This window comes from Aspergillus brasiliensis (assembly GCF_001889945.1).
Source record: "Aspergillus brasiliensis CBS 101740 unplaced genomic scaffold ASPBRscaffold_1, whole genome shotgun sequence".
NCBI classification, from domain to species: domain Eukaryota; kingdom Fungi; phylum Ascomycota; class Eurotiomycetes; order Eurotiales; family Aspergillaceae; genus Aspergillus; species Aspergillus brasiliensis.
In genome coordinates, this window is record NW_027137442.1 from 1,996,293 (window position 1) to 2,010,616 (window position 14,324).

Sequence of the window (14,324 nt, forward strand, 5' to 3'; positions counted from 1 at the left end):
ATTTCTTATTTAACTATTGGTGCCGATTGGCATTAATAGGCAGCAGTAGTCACACTACTGAGTTCCACTGGACACGAGGCGTAGCAATATAAAATTAAAAAAGGGCTGAGCAACTAGTAATAACTTAGTGCTACTACTATGCGGGTAGACCCATCCTTTTTCCTTCTAGAATACAGCCACAGACTTTATCCGGAGATATGGTGAATAGATACAGGAAGATATAGACTCCACATATTGATTCGTAGAATTAACTACTCCGTGGCAGCAAATGGTGTAATATATACATCTCATGCAGAGAACCAATATACAATTAGAGGGAAGCGACCGCGGGATGATGCTGGATGGCACGTGCAAATCCCATGGCAGTTGCCTGATCTGGCTAGCGGCGGATGTCGGGGAACGGACTGGGGGGAACGCGGGTTGCTGATGACGGTCCAAGATAGACCAGACCGACTTTAAAACAAACTACTTTGTATCTTACTGCCTCCCATCCAACACACCTCGTTGCATGAGGGACTCGCTGTCCAACTCACTCGGGGGAAATGATTCCAGATATGCCACCAGCTCCTCTTGGCACGCTCGATATCTCCCAGTGATACCGGATCACCCTTTTATGATCGCCCCCTCTCCGTATCCTCGCATTTGCGCGACACACTTATACCCACCATCCCAACGGATGCTTACTATTGAGAGATTAGCTTTCCGGCTCACACTAGATTGCTCAGGCATTGCTTTTGCTCCCTGAACACCCGTCATGTCCATACTGCCATCGGCCGCTTCAGCCGCATCAGCGTCATTAACTGCTGCGCAGTCCCTAAACACTACCTCATCGATCGCCGCTCATTCCTCACTGTCCTCGTCATCGCGCGAACTACTGTCGCTTCCATTCCGCGGACTCTCCCAGGCAGAGACCTTCACATTCTCTACCGTACCTAAGCAGATTGCTAAGCTAGTTGGGCTGCAGGATATGGCGACACGTTTTTGGGGGGCGGCTTCTGGGACGGGGCTGGAGCCTGAAGCAGTACTTGCAACGCAGACAGCGGCTGAAGTTGTCAGAGACGGCGTGGTTGATGCTGCTGCCCAGGCCGACTCCAGTTTCCAATTCTCGGACATCCTGCAGGCAGTCATGAAGTTTAGTGGTTTCTTCTCATATCTGACGAGCCGGTGGTCTTTAGCTTGCTTTACCGTGGTAAATACTGTTGTCCTGGCTAGTCGTTGTGGAAATGGTCAGGCTAACCTATCAAGGCTCTCGTATTGAACAGGATTACGATATATGCTTCCACTAGAAGACACCTTAATCTGGATTGGACCAGGCGATTGGCTCTGCGCATCGTTCCTATTGTCCTGTTTACTACTCAAATATACGCCCTTCTTCGGTCTATCCGTTGTCAGACATCCCCGGAATATTCGACGATACGCTACGGCACGCCAGGGAAGCGCATGCTATTCGATCATTCTGGAGGCGGGGGCTTCTTGCATTCCCTAAGCTCCACCCTATTGCCTTGGGAGACAGACGAGCAGTCTTGCAATGCGGTGCACATGGGTCGTCCTGTAAATGCTTCCGATATATCATATGGCTCTTTTCGACTACTCTGGCCCGTATTCTTACGCCTCTGCCTCAGTCACTTTGTCGAGACTCTGTCTTGCGCTTTGCAGGGACGAGCCGCCGTCACAGAAGCTGGAATGTCTATTTTCGAACACTCGCTTGCATTTGCAGAGGCGGAGTCCATGATCAGCCAAACTCTTGGCCTTGGTATCTTTGGTTTGTCGAAGCAAAGCAGTGCCAAAGATGTATCTGGAGAGGGCGGCCAATCAACCCTGCACCTCCTGACCCGATCTCAAGCCTTGGAGCGAATGAATGTCACTCCTGAGTTATTGCTGATCGCTATGATATCATGTTGCAACAGTCTGACCTCAAATGCTCTGGATGTCATTGGCAGACAAAGTCGTTACCGCTTGGTGAATACCGCTTTTTGGGGCCTCTGCTTCATGTCGACTATGGCATGGGGCTTGTTTGGCGGTTCATCTGTTGGAAGCGACAATGTCGTCCTGAAATTTCCGACAGTTTGCATTGTAGGATTTGTTCCTCACCTTCTAATCCTGCTAGGGATCATCTCCTGTTTTTCTATATATATGATTGCCCTGGCTATTACAGCATTCTCAATACCCATGCCGATATCGGAGCCTTTGACGTTTCGAGAAAGGATCATGCTTGCACACGAAAACATGCAGGGCGCCAATCAGATTCAGAATATCCGTCTTAACTGGCACGAGGATTTCTACAGCATGCTGCTGAGGATCGGTTATACGGCTTTGACGGCTGCCAGCGAGGCCGTCTTTCTTAATGAAGGAAGGCGGGTTTCCGCGCGCAGGATGACTTGGTTGGAACAGGATAGGCTGGCCGAAATAGAGTCTCATCGCAAGCAGTCGTCTTGGAACCTTCGCAGCGACCGTTCCGACGATATGTGCTCGGAAAATGGGGAATTAGACTTCGATATCCCCGAGTCAACTGGGGAGTGGGAGAGCGGATACGGGCGCGAAAAGAAATTAGAGAAGCCCAAGCAAGGGTCCAGGTCGGTTCGGCCACAGAATGATGCGGGTGGTGTGGGTACCTTCAGAGGCGTGGTCCGATGCTACCATGGATTCGCCTTTTTCCGCAGCATCTTCTATCTCGTCCTGAAGTGGGTTGCTTACGGTCTGGACAAGCTTCTTTCCCAGATCGGCATAAAGGCCCGCCCACAGTGGTTGAAGTCTGCGGTAGGGTCACCAAAGGAATCGCAGAAGAAGAGAAAGAGCAGCCGCATGGATACTCTAGACTTTTGGGTTTTGACAGATGACGGAGTTTTAGAGCTACCAGACGACCATGAATTCGATGTAGAAAGAGAGATGCGAAAACGAGAAAGAAACCCAGCCGCTCCCTGGGGGGAATCCGATGAACGTCGGCTTGACGACAAGCTCTACGGTTGGTGGAAAGTCGGAGGCTCATGGGGCAATCAGGACCATAGCTCTGATTATACACCGTCTGTTGACGACTGGGAAGACACCACGAGCGTCATATCCATGTCGACAACGAGCGACTCCGAGTGGGAAGCATACGACTCAGACGGTCGTCGCACTCCCACTCAAGAAGATCCCTTTCCGGGCCGCTTTTCTCGAGAAAGTACTCCGGCTCAAGAGCCGCTCGTAGATATCGGCGCCTTGGCACGACTGCTAGATCCTCACGATCAAGAAAGCAGACATGAAGCGCGCATATTGTCTGCTCACTTGGCTGCCGGCCGTGAGGGTCGGATATTAACCCGTCGTCAGTTCCAGAAACATGTTGAACGCGAGCGAGCCCAAATCCTACTTAGCTCACGATTTGCACGGCCTTCCACGAATGATTCTATTAACGGAAGGCGCAAGCCTACTCCCGAGGAAGAAGCTGAGATGCTCGAAAACCTCATCCTCTCGCGAAGAGCCGAAATGTCGTCCACTTCAAGCACAGACGAGCAGACGTGGGAATCGGGCGCGTCAGGTCTTGGACCCAGCGGACCGCCGTGTGTCATTTGCCAGACCAACCCACGGTCCATCATAACCTGGCCATGCCGGTGTCTCTGTACTTGCGAAGATTGCCGTGTCAGTCTCGCGATGAATAACTTTGGACAATGTGTGACATGCCGCCAGGAAGTTGCGGGCTATGTTCGGTTATGGGTCCCATAAGTCTGATTTGCATCTTCACATTGTTTCTTTCGGGGAGATATCGAGGTTCTCATTTAGCAAATTAGCGTAATATGAATGCAAAGCGGTAGATAGAGGGATACATGTACATTTAACATCTAGGATAATATACTGCAGCGCGGATATAGTAGCTTCCTCCATTTACGCATACTACTTATACCCTTTAGTTGCAACAGCATAGCCAACTACTAAAGACAACAATATTCAAGTTACTACTAGCTATCTTCATGTAGAATAGACAACACGAATCATAAGCACCCATCGCAACTTCACCTCTCTAAATTCAACACAAGCTGGAAAGAAATATATACCAACATCACCCAGATATTCTTTCCAAATTAAGACAACTGTGAACCCAGTCACATAGCAACGAAGCATCAAGCAAGCAAAATTTCATACATTCAATACCAGTTTCATGATACCAGTCTCATGTCCTAACACACAAAGATGCTCATGCTCACTCAGAGAGCGCTAAGTCGCATTCACTGCGTCGTCCCTCGTCTAGTCAAGTCGATACAATCTTCTACCGACACCGTCCGTAATGTATACTTCCTCACCTCACGTCAACACAACTTGAACTTCCATTACGGACTTTCGTTCTCTCGGCGTTCTTTCTTTCAGAATAGACCATACGCGTTTTCACAACATAACTAGTCAAACGATACGATTTCTCTCGCTATCGACAGAAACGACTAAGCAATCATCTCGAAACCAGTAAGTGATGAACAGCAGTCATTTCCGGGGGTTTCTTCTCTCTCAGAGAGAAAAAACTGACGATCATCACAAGCAGAAGTTTCACAGCACAAGAGAAAAAAGGAAGAGGAAAGATCAACGACAATCTCGACGACGAGAATCCAGCAAACCATGGATTCGTCATCTGATCATCCTCACGACAGAGAAAACAATCATAACCATAATAGGCCTCACAAACCTGCCCTGAGGATCGACACAACTATCAGACCAACTACTACCAGTGCCGCGAGTGCTAGCCCCAGCACGGGCACTGGTATCCCGTCTACAGAGTCATCTTCCCCCAAAAGTGCCGATAGCTCGTTGTCTGCTGCATCGTCCATGTTGTCCAATTCCTCCAGAGAATTCACCTTGCAACTCGCTCATCCCAATGGTACTAACGGTGATGACCACGACGATGGTATCGTCCTTTTCATGTGGCCTGTTCCCGCCTCAACTGCTGCACCTGCGCCGACTTTTGCTGCCCCGTCTTCACCGGTCAATCAGGCTGATTCTGCTCTGGTTGAACCTCAGGCCCAGGAACAGGATCAGGATCAGATCCAGGGACAGGGTAATCAGTATGCCCAGGTGACGACTGGACATAATCAGACTACCACGATGGAGAATCTCGTTACCGCCATGGCCGAGACTGAAATCTCCCCTGTGTCCGGCGTCGACTGTGAGGTGGGCAATGATGACCATGTGGATCAGAGTAAGCTTTCTAGTAGAGTATCCCCCAGTTAGTCATGAAGAGTCTTTGCTAATTGGGTAAAGAAGAACTCACGCACGACGAAAGCGGCAACGAGGGAATCCATCAGGATACAGCAGCTACTGATAGATACGGCGCCGACACTTCGACTAGCATGGATGACGACTTCGACTTCGAGGCCTTCTATGCCTTGTGGAAGGACAATGACTGGGACGTCGATGATGATGTTGTCGTTCAAAAGGGGGGTCATGGCCGATCAGCATCGTCTTCAGTTCAGAAGTGACACAAGTTCAGGTCCTGTCAGTCAGCTACCATCCCTGCCCCTTGGGGTGGTAGCTGACTGACAGAGATGATCGCTTCTCGTAAAAGTTCGCTCTTTCTCTGGCGTTTTCTTCTTTCTATTGGGTCTAGGAGATGGAGTAAAGGGAGTTGGGGATAGAACGAAAGACGGAGTTTCAAAGGACTGCTCTCTTCTTGTGGTGTTGATGGTTTTGCTTTTTAGCAGGTCTTAGTTGGTTGTGAAGGAAAGAAAGTATGACACGAGCTCGTGGGGGGGATTCTGCTCTTTATGTATGCTCGGGATTGGAGCTACCGTACTGTCGTTTACGTTTTTAACGCAGTTAATGTTGTCATGGACGACTATATCTTCTCGTGTCGAGTGTTCCCGGGCTCATATTACGGGTGAGTAGTTGGTGTAAGTAGTGGGCATTCAATTGGTTGTGGCATGTAGTTGTGCTCCGGACCCGGCTGGGTCAGAGTTCTACTGTGAACTTCTTCACATTTCATGGATGCTCTGTCAACCTTTCTGGCTTGGAAGGTTCAAGCTGTGATAACGGTGATGCTAGCATGAGTAATTTACGTATCGATGCGACTTTGGAATTGACTGAGATTCTTTTTCTTGCTTAAGACATCAATAAATATTAAGACCACATAAAGGCATGGATAAAACCAGTAGTTACCCATGCGGGTGGACCCAGTAGAAACAAAATAGAACCAGTAACGGAGAAGTCCCCGACTAAGGTCACAAGCAGCGAAAAGATAGTAGAAAGAGAGACATGCTATACACTTCTCATACCCCATGGAAGATTCCAACAGTCTGGCTTACTACACCACAGTCTGTCTATAGCACGCACACTGCAGCAGCAGCAATGATCATAGCCCCAGCTACACCCGCCTTGACTGTAGAGGCAGAGCCAGTCGAAAGAGGAGAGGAAGGGGATGGCGTGGACGACGATCCAGCGCTAGACTGACTGTGGGAGCCTGGGTTTGAAGGAACGTGGGAGCCGGATGCCGATGCTGACGCGGAATGCGACACCCTGGATGATGAAGCGGCACCGGAGGAGGATACTGTGGGGAGGGTCGCTGTTGCAGCGCTTGAGGAGACAGCACCGGATTCAGTGGTGGAGGTCCTGGGCATAGACATGGTCGTGGTCTCAGGACCACCGCCAACTGGAGGGATAGAGATAGGATGGCCTGCCATGGAACATTGTCGGACAACTTCACTGGATACAGCTGAGTAATTATTAGTCAGGTCCACTGCTTATGGTAACGGGTGGGCTTATACCAGACTGGTCGGCAACGTTGCATGCTCTTTGGACGCATGGAGTTATAGTATTCGGCAGATCAGGCTTCTGGCAATGGCAAGCAAAGTCTGTCAACTGCGAGCACCCATCGTGCTGGAATGCACTGATGAAGCAGTTTATCTGGGGTACAAGAAGTGATGTTAGTCAGGAGTACACCATCAGATGGACGTTGAAGCTTACAGAGCATGAAGGAATATTAGGGAGCTGCGCAGTGACAAAGCTGCCAGCGAGCAGAATGAAAAGTGCGTGAAATAGCTGCATTGTTGAGATATTTGGCCTGTTATTACTTGTTGATTCTGTAGCTTGCGTTGAGAAGGACGTAAGCGTAGCTTGGGAAGTGATAAAGATGGGTACCAGCAAGTAGATCAGAGCAGGCTCATAAGCGGCAGGCCTTCCTTCTTATAAGCTTGTGGTACTGTTTCACGGAACTTTGGAAACGGTATCACATGCATAAACGTTAATATCTCTATTGCGGCATATCGGATTGTGCCGTCCGCTTGAAGAATCATGGACATGGGGTAGGGGATGTACACTCCATGTTGGAACCTCCAACCGAAGAAAGTCATCAGGTAAAGGCAATCTGGCCAATATGCACTAACAGCCAAACGATAAGTCTCGCAATGTTATGCCATCCCCTTGACCGTGCGTTGCGTTGGGTTTTCCTTGAGAAAGAGTATATTTAGACGGACATCATTGCCGAATGAGCAAAATGCGACGTAGGACCGGTGAAATTGCACATAGTTCTTGGTGACACGCCAACTCCTGTCCAGAGCGTGTGACAGTCGGTGTCATATCCAAATTAGATTCTGTTGTAGAACCAATGATGTCTGTCGTCAGAGTACGATCGATTGAGGCGGAGAAGTCTTCACTAATAAAATTCGAGGAAGAGTTCGCGAAAGGGATTAGCTATGACGGTTTTAAACGAACCGCAGAATTAGAAAGTCACCTGGTGCGATGAACATGTAGCTAAGACAGCTGCTAAAAGTGTCGAAGCCCAGATATAGCGCCTCTTAGCTCTGGACATACATTGGCCAATGCAGGGGCGTCGTGGACGCCTGCAGTGGAGGCCCAGTAGGACAGTAAGCGTAGAACCAATCGTTAGGTAGCACTAAAAGGGGCTTTTTTGTTTAACCAAGCGAGTAAAAAAAGCTCAAACGTAAAGTCTCCGGAGCCTAGACATCTTCGGGTCCTTTACACGGAAGCATCCATCCCTCCTTGTAAGACAATGTGTGACCAGCCACTCCCGCCGTGTGCTCAATATGGTCAGGTTCAACTCCACAATCGCTAATGAAAGGTTTCTCAAGTGGCGTGTTGAAATAACTAAAAATCCCAGCCAGGTAGTCCAAAGGCGTCCTTATGTACCTTCATCTTGATACTACGGTATGTTTGTACGTAGATGAGTGGCGACTTGTGTCCCACGGTATCTGCGAACCCCGAGGGGAGATTGGAGAAGACGAAGATTGGCAATCGAAGCATTGTAGGTCATTCAAGAGTAGTAATCCAAAGGGTATGTGCAAAATCCTCCCAAACGCCTGTCCAACAAACACCCAGTCTCAAATCTATCACCAGTTGGTCCATGGGATAGGAATATATATGTGCAGCGTCCCACCCATGCTCAAGACAGCAGCTCGTCAATATATGCCCGCTGTTTAGTATTATCGTCTGGCTTCAACAACACCGCCAAGACCTCAATGGGAGGATTGAGGCCGAGCATATGCGCACGTCTCCATCGCTTTAGTCGAGCAATTCCAATGCAAGGCTACACCGAGATAGCGTTAGTCCGAGAGAACATATGGTGTATGAGTAAAGTAAGACATACCCCGTATTGACTTGAAAGGTCAAAGTTGCGCAGAATCTTCTCTCGTAGATCAAGGCCTTCCTGGTGGACTGGTGGAGATGATCAGCGTACTTGTTACGGGAGCAGCCTGACTGGGGTGTGTGACTCACCTCTAGGCCCTTGTCTCTTTGCTTCCTCCTTCTTCCAGTACTGCTGCAGCTGCCTTTCGGTGATCTTTTCCGCCTTAGCATCCTCCTCGGACCGTGGTTGTTGAATTTCCGTCCGAGCCTGCTTCCTTACGGCAAGCTCGGCCACACGAGGTTGTGTAGGCTCCGTGGGAGTAACAGTGGCCTGTTCTGCTTCGGACACATCTTCGACGGACGGTGTCTTCGATCGAGTAGCATCAATCAAATCAAGGTCTTTGGCTTTCTGAGAGTGTGTGGATGGCGCTGCTGATGGTTTCGTAACTCTAGACTTGGAGCCAAACGACAGGATCGCCTGGTTAGAACGAGTGGCGGCAGTATTGCCTCCGCGGCGACGACTGGGAGGCATTTTGCAATTTTGGGTCAAATAGATTCTACTATCAGAAAGTGTGTAGACAATATGCAGCAGTTTGATAAAACCGAGTCCAGACTGAAGGAAAATCCAGGTCGACGTCTGGACCAGGCCTGGTTGAGAGTGTGGGGGAGACGATGTCATCATGGTTTGTTGCACATGGCAACCGCCGCTACCGGATTTACTTGCACCAACCCCAATCCAGTTATAGTATTCCCCCTAGAAGGAACCTCAGCAGGAATCCTTCTTTCTGGCCTGCTTGTATGGTATGCCTGAGTATTATCCAACCTTCTTAAAAAAGTTTCACTAGTTAACTAACTATAGTTCCATCCAGCTAGTCAGCCAGGGAGTCCTCTCAGACCCTGCATGATTATCGATGCCGCGGATGACACGCGCGTAGCCAATCCGCAGGCTTACTGGACATTGACTTGAGGACTAAGAACTTTGCGGGGTAGATAACTAGTGGTACCTGAAATCGGTGGATGAAGCAGCCTGCCGGACTGCAGCTGACCAAGCGCCTATTTCGCATTGTAAGATGACTAGTATCCACTTTGGTTGTTGAATGGGGATATCCTGTAGAAGATCCCATTTATGGTCAAATTGCGCGTGTCACTACGATCTAGAAATCTGCTATTTTTCGGCTATACTAGTACATGATGTTAATCCTATTGTTGGCTACCGGTAAGCGTCATTATCTTATAAGTATGGCCTGTGGAGATGCTGTGATTTTGATTGATAATCCTGGAGACTCTAGTTAGTTACCTGCTTATCGCCAATCTGGATCCGTCACATGGCATCATTATTGATAAGAGAAGACCTGCAGGGCGGGAGCCACACTTGACCGCTTCTTGCAGGGGAGCTTCAAGTTGGAATCCATCCAAGCATGGATCAGCGCCATGGAGACACCGTTCTACTAGAAACGCATACGAGACCTAAAATGGAATCAAATCGAATCTTCTTTTTGTCAGATGGATAAGAGCGTATATGTGGTCAGCTAGGACTGTATCCAGGTGCGTTTGCTGTACCGGAGGATGATTAATAGTCCAGGCGGCACCAAGGCCGAATGCTATGCAATTAATTTACCACCCAGAATCGCTTCGTTTCACGCTGCATAGTCATCATCATCCCAGCCCCGATGGTCGAAAATGATGATCGATAGTTAATGTTCTGCCTAGTGGAGAGGCCCAATAGTTGGCTAACTAAACGGGAAGCTGAAATGTGTCATTAGCTGTCCCCGAGAACAAACAGAGTGTACTACTCGGATGTATACTATGACGGTTTAGCAAAGCATAAATGAGGATGAGTTAGTTAGTGGCTAGTTATAACATAAGTAAAGTACTGAGCAAGGATCGCGGCTGGCCTGACAAGGGTCGGACAAGGTCGAAAAAGGTAGTAGTTCACGTAGTTCCGTGGCAGCCGCTGGGAACTTAACTTGCTTAGCCGCCGCAGATGTTCCCCATCACCTTCTCCCCTCCCCACATCAGCGCTTGTAAACAACCCTCCATTGCTTCACCAACGTCGCACCGGCTCTCACTCGCTTTGCAGCACCCTTCGACTCTACCCCCGTTTTCCCTCCTTCGCCGCTTCCGAATTCCTGTCTGACGCCGCCCGCACCTGAAGCGGTAATCGCCTAGCCTCGCCCAGACTTGGTCCGGACTTCACGTTCCATAGCAACGAGAGGGGTGTACCGCAACTGCGCCCTCACGATACTTTGGGTGCAGCGCTTTGAAGCGGGATTCTCTCACTAGATTTGGCTTCTCTATGAGATTACCGCTTCTATATAGCTCGTCGAGGTCGCATATTCTCCGCAGAACCCCCGGGGCGCATCCCTCTCACCCGCCTCGTGCCCATGGTGGTGCGGTAGCAGTGCTCTCAGCATGGCCGCCTTCGTGCGAGTGTCGGGGCCGCCGAATGGCCATTTCCTGATCGGTTACCCCGGTATATCTGCAACAATGGTGAGGACCGACTATTCTCTGCCCTGTCTTCGATGCATACAGCCCTTACTGACCTCCAGAAGCCACGTATCGAAGGCAAGGTTGAGATCAGGCCTAGCGTCGGCATTACAGCTCCCGTCAATGTGTCCCTCGTCACCATATCCCTCCATCGCCGTGAGACAATACATCCTTCCGCCGACTCCGTGACCAAGAAGCACCTCGCGCCCCCTAGGAAAGAAATCACGGATATTGTGGGCAAGGAGATGCTCCTCTTTCGCTGTCCAGCCGGTCGAGAGTACGAGGAAGTGATATCAATGGACTTGCCCTTCGTCCTTTTCATTCCCTTTGGGCGTGGAGGGCCGGATGCGTCGCGGAGAGTTCCGCCCGCCAGTTTACAACTTCCGAGTCGCACTGCAGAGACGTTCTATGAAGTAGTGGTCATGGTTCAACAAGGTCATTCGGATCAGCGAAAATACACATTCCCGGTCCCCATCTCACGATATGACACCCTCTCCACATTTGGAATGTACAACCGTCCCGAGTCGGCAGAAAGGGTGTCAGACCATCTGGTCACCTTGGGCATATCCTTGCCTCGGTGGTCTTACGGCCCCCTTGACCCCGTGAGCGTCTACGTCAAGCTGTCGCCCAATCTCGACTGGATAGGCAAAGCTAGGAAAGTCACGATAAACAAAATAACGATAGGGATCGACGAGGAGATCATCTACAACCATGAAGGCGATGAGCCACAGCGGAAAGTGAGGACCTTGACGAAGAGAACCGAGCCGATTGGGGTAAAGCTACCTCCGTCGGGCTTTTTGACGAATCTGGGTCTAGTATTTCCAGCCAGAGATCTTCGAGATTCAAAGGGAATTCTTCCCAGAAGCGATATGGCTTTCCCGGCTTACGCCGTGACTGGGTTTACGACCACGGCGAGTCTCTATAAGATCGAATATTATCTGACAGTAAAGGTTCGTCATCCCAACATGCAGGTGCAATCGCGGACTTTGGCTAACACGTATAACACAGGCCCACTTAACATCCGCTCGAGATATCGTCATTCGACAGCCCATAGTCGTCTGTCCTCTCGATCATGCTGGCTGTAAAGAGGAGATGGATGCTATCGAACAGGCTGCCCGAGAAGCGGTCCATATTAATCCCGATAATCCTATGCTGCCGCTTCCTTCTATCGTACGACCTAGTGATCCCAATGCTCTTCGTCATCTGGGTGTGGCTATTGTCGGCAATCAAAAGAAGCCTCTAATAGACTGAGACACAGTTGCCATTACGGACCCAGTGTCCACTATTTCAACCAAGTGATGCCCAGGCTTGCTCAGTCGCGGGGTAATCGGGCCATTCCACAGCGCCACTTTCAGGGTCTACTCCTGATACGCGCCGAGAGAGCTTGACCGCGTCGTATATTTCCTTTCTGATTCGGCGTGCTTGCTGTGACGCAAGAAGCGTCATTACGTCTTACGAATGCATGGGCCACGGAGTTTTGTCGTTGCATGGTTTTCCTGGTAGCCATTTCGTTCCATCTTTTGTTGGCCGGAGCAAAACGGGGTGTTTAGGTTGCCTTTACTTCACACGGAGGAAAAGGCCGGGGGAGAGGTTCCATTTTGGTTGGGTTCGCGTGCTTTCCCGTGCATCTTCTAGTTATGCATGCGCAATATAATATGTAAGATTTACCTTTCACGGCTCACTGAATTTTGGAAGCGAAAGAGAAGGGAACAATTCCAGCAGCTAGACTTGGATTCAAAATGTGGCAGACAGGGAAGATGGTTCCGTCCGCATAGTCCACAATATTTCTTGCTTATCATGCAAGGCCAACTATCTGGAATACTATATAGCGATCCTAATTCCTGGAACGAATTACATCGAGAGCCACTGGCACGAAACAAAAGGCTCGTATATTTCACTTATTTAACACTGCACCTGTATTCACAACGAAATAAAAAATATGTAGGGTATTTGTCCAACATCATAGCATAAAACACCAGCAGCAGCCAAACAATGCGCTTAAGACCAAAGTTTCCGTTGACAAAGCCACTCAGAATCCCAAAAGTCAAATACAAAGATAAATAGAACCTCAACCCCTCCATCCCCATTCCCCATTAAGTAGAGCAGGCAGGTAGGTCACCGTCCCTCCTCAATGTTCAACAACTCCAAAGCATTGCTCAACGTATCCGCCTCGAGATTGAGACGATTGCGTTCATTTTCTTCCTTTATACGACTTAGACATTCTCTAAACATCTGCAGGATACACTGGTACTGTGTTGAAGCTGGACCAAATGTAGTACATGCGTTGGAGAGATTTGCGGTTAACTAAATTGTGTTAACTAAGAGGGGCAGACAACATTCTATCCCGTATGTGGGGTGCGGAACTGGGACGTACCTGGGCGAGGAGAAGATTATAGTCGACAGTAGTGGATGGTTCGGTCATTTTGGAGACAGTATGAAGATAATAGGGTGCCACTGGAGCAGAGTCAAGATGGTGATCTGCTTCGATGTGGGAATTTTATGATGGTGCGGCGGCCCCTAAAGGTCTAACTTCCCCGCGATGATCGGATCTGATAAGCAAAGAAGAGAGAAGAGGGAGAGAGTTGGGCCACAGATTCAGGCGTCAAGTGTCAACACACAAGAGTGATTATGCTAGTGGATAAAGACTGGTTTTGCTTGGTATGGATATATCGGAACTTTCCTTTACTTGATTTTGTTACTACTAATCATAGCCGTGGTGGTGAATGCCCCCTTTGAACATGCAACATTGTACTTCACAGTATAATCCTCAGCAAGATGACGTCGAACTACCCTGACAAGTATAAGATACTACTAAATAATTTTAATACGGATGTGCCACTTCTCAAACACAAGATGTCTCAGCCATTGAAGGTTTGGAAGATTCGACTCTTGGTATCTGGACTACCCAACGTTCGATTACGTCTTGCGACAAAAGCGCGTGAATAACCCAGTCATGTTAAGATGTGCTGCATAAGGTAAGGAGGACAGCTCCATAACATCTTCTCCAGAAAACCAAAAGTTTGTTTTCTACGTGACTTCCTCCCCCTCTGAGTGTCAAGGACTAACGATCGCCGCTCTCACAAGACGACCTATACTCCAGTAGTGAAGCTCGTTTTCGGGGTCTTCTAGTATATTCGTGATGGCTAGTATAGCTGATAGCTTTAGCTGAAAACCTACAGTAATAGGTGGAGACAATAGTATCGATTCTCAAATGAAACCTCATGTTTTGACAATTAAACTCTGTCTAGAATCAGTACTACCGGGAAAGAAAACAGCTTATCTGTATGATCCTATCGTTTCAC

The 14,324-nt window shown here is 49.0% G+C and overlaps 5 protein-coding genes across 5 annotated transcripts; 3 read left to right on the top strand and 2 right to left on the bottom strand.

The window, feature by feature from the left end:
• Positions 1–967: 967 nt before the first annotated feature.
• Positions 968–3,699, top strand: ASPBRDRAFT_113437 (putative ubiquitin-protein ligase (Asi3); the record flags this gene model as incomplete). Its single annotated transcript, XM_067616741.1, has 2 exons — positions 968–1,189; positions 1,246–3,699. 2 exons carry the CDS (start codon positions 968–970, stop codon positions 3,697–3,699), a joined length of 2,676 nt encoding a protein of 891 aa, XP_067484746.1.
• Positions 3,700–4,518: 819 nt separating this feature from the next.
• On the top strand, positions 4,519–5,438 carry ASPBRDRAFT_61065 (uncharacterized protein; the record flags this gene model as incomplete). The annotated part of the gene is made up of 2 exons (XM_067628279.1): positions 4,519–5,158; positions 5,221–5,438. The coding sequence occupies exons 1-2, from the start codon at positions 4,582–4,584 to the stop codon at positions 5,436–5,438; spliced, it is 795 nt and encodes a 264-aa protein (XP_067484747.1). The 5' UTR covers positions 4,519–4,581.
• A 686-nt stretch (positions 5,439–6,124) lies between these two features.
• ASPBRDRAFT_70883 (CFEM domain-containing protein) lies at positions 6,125–7,137 on the bottom strand. Its single transcript, XM_067629098.1, has 3 exons — positions 6,919–7,137; positions 6,720–6,858; positions 6,125–6,667 (listed from the first exon to the last, which is right to left on the bottom strand). Exons 1-3 carry the CDS (start codon positions 6,997–6,999, stop codon positions 6,276–6,278), a joined length of 612 nt encoding a protein of 203 aa, XP_067484748.1. The 5' UTR covers positions 7,000–7,137; the 3' UTR covers positions 6,125–6,275.
• A 1,216-nt stretch (positions 7,138–8,353) lies between these two features.
• ASPBRDRAFT_50376 (putative DNA polymerase delta subunit 4) lies at positions 8,354–9,067 on the bottom strand (the record flags this gene model as incomplete). Its single annotated transcript, XM_067626529.1, has 3 exons — positions 8,354–8,497; positions 8,558–8,625; positions 8,686–9,067. The coding sequence occupies 3 exons, from the start codon at positions 9,065–9,067 to the stop codon at positions 8,354–8,356; spliced, it is 594 nt and encodes a 197-aa protein (XP_067484749.1).
• Positions 9,068–10,947: 1,880 nt separating this feature from the next.
• On the top strand, positions 10,948–12,273 carry ASPBRDRAFT_50377 (arrestin C-terminal domain-containing protein; the record flags this gene model as incomplete). The annotated part of the gene is made up of 3 exons (XM_067626530.1): positions 10,948–11,025; positions 11,085–11,972; positions 12,031–12,273. 3 exons carry the CDS (start codon positions 10,948–10,950, stop codon positions 12,271–12,273), a joined length of 1,209 nt encoding a protein of 402 aa, XP_067484750.1.
• Positions 12,274–14,324: the final 2,051 nt, after the last annotated feature.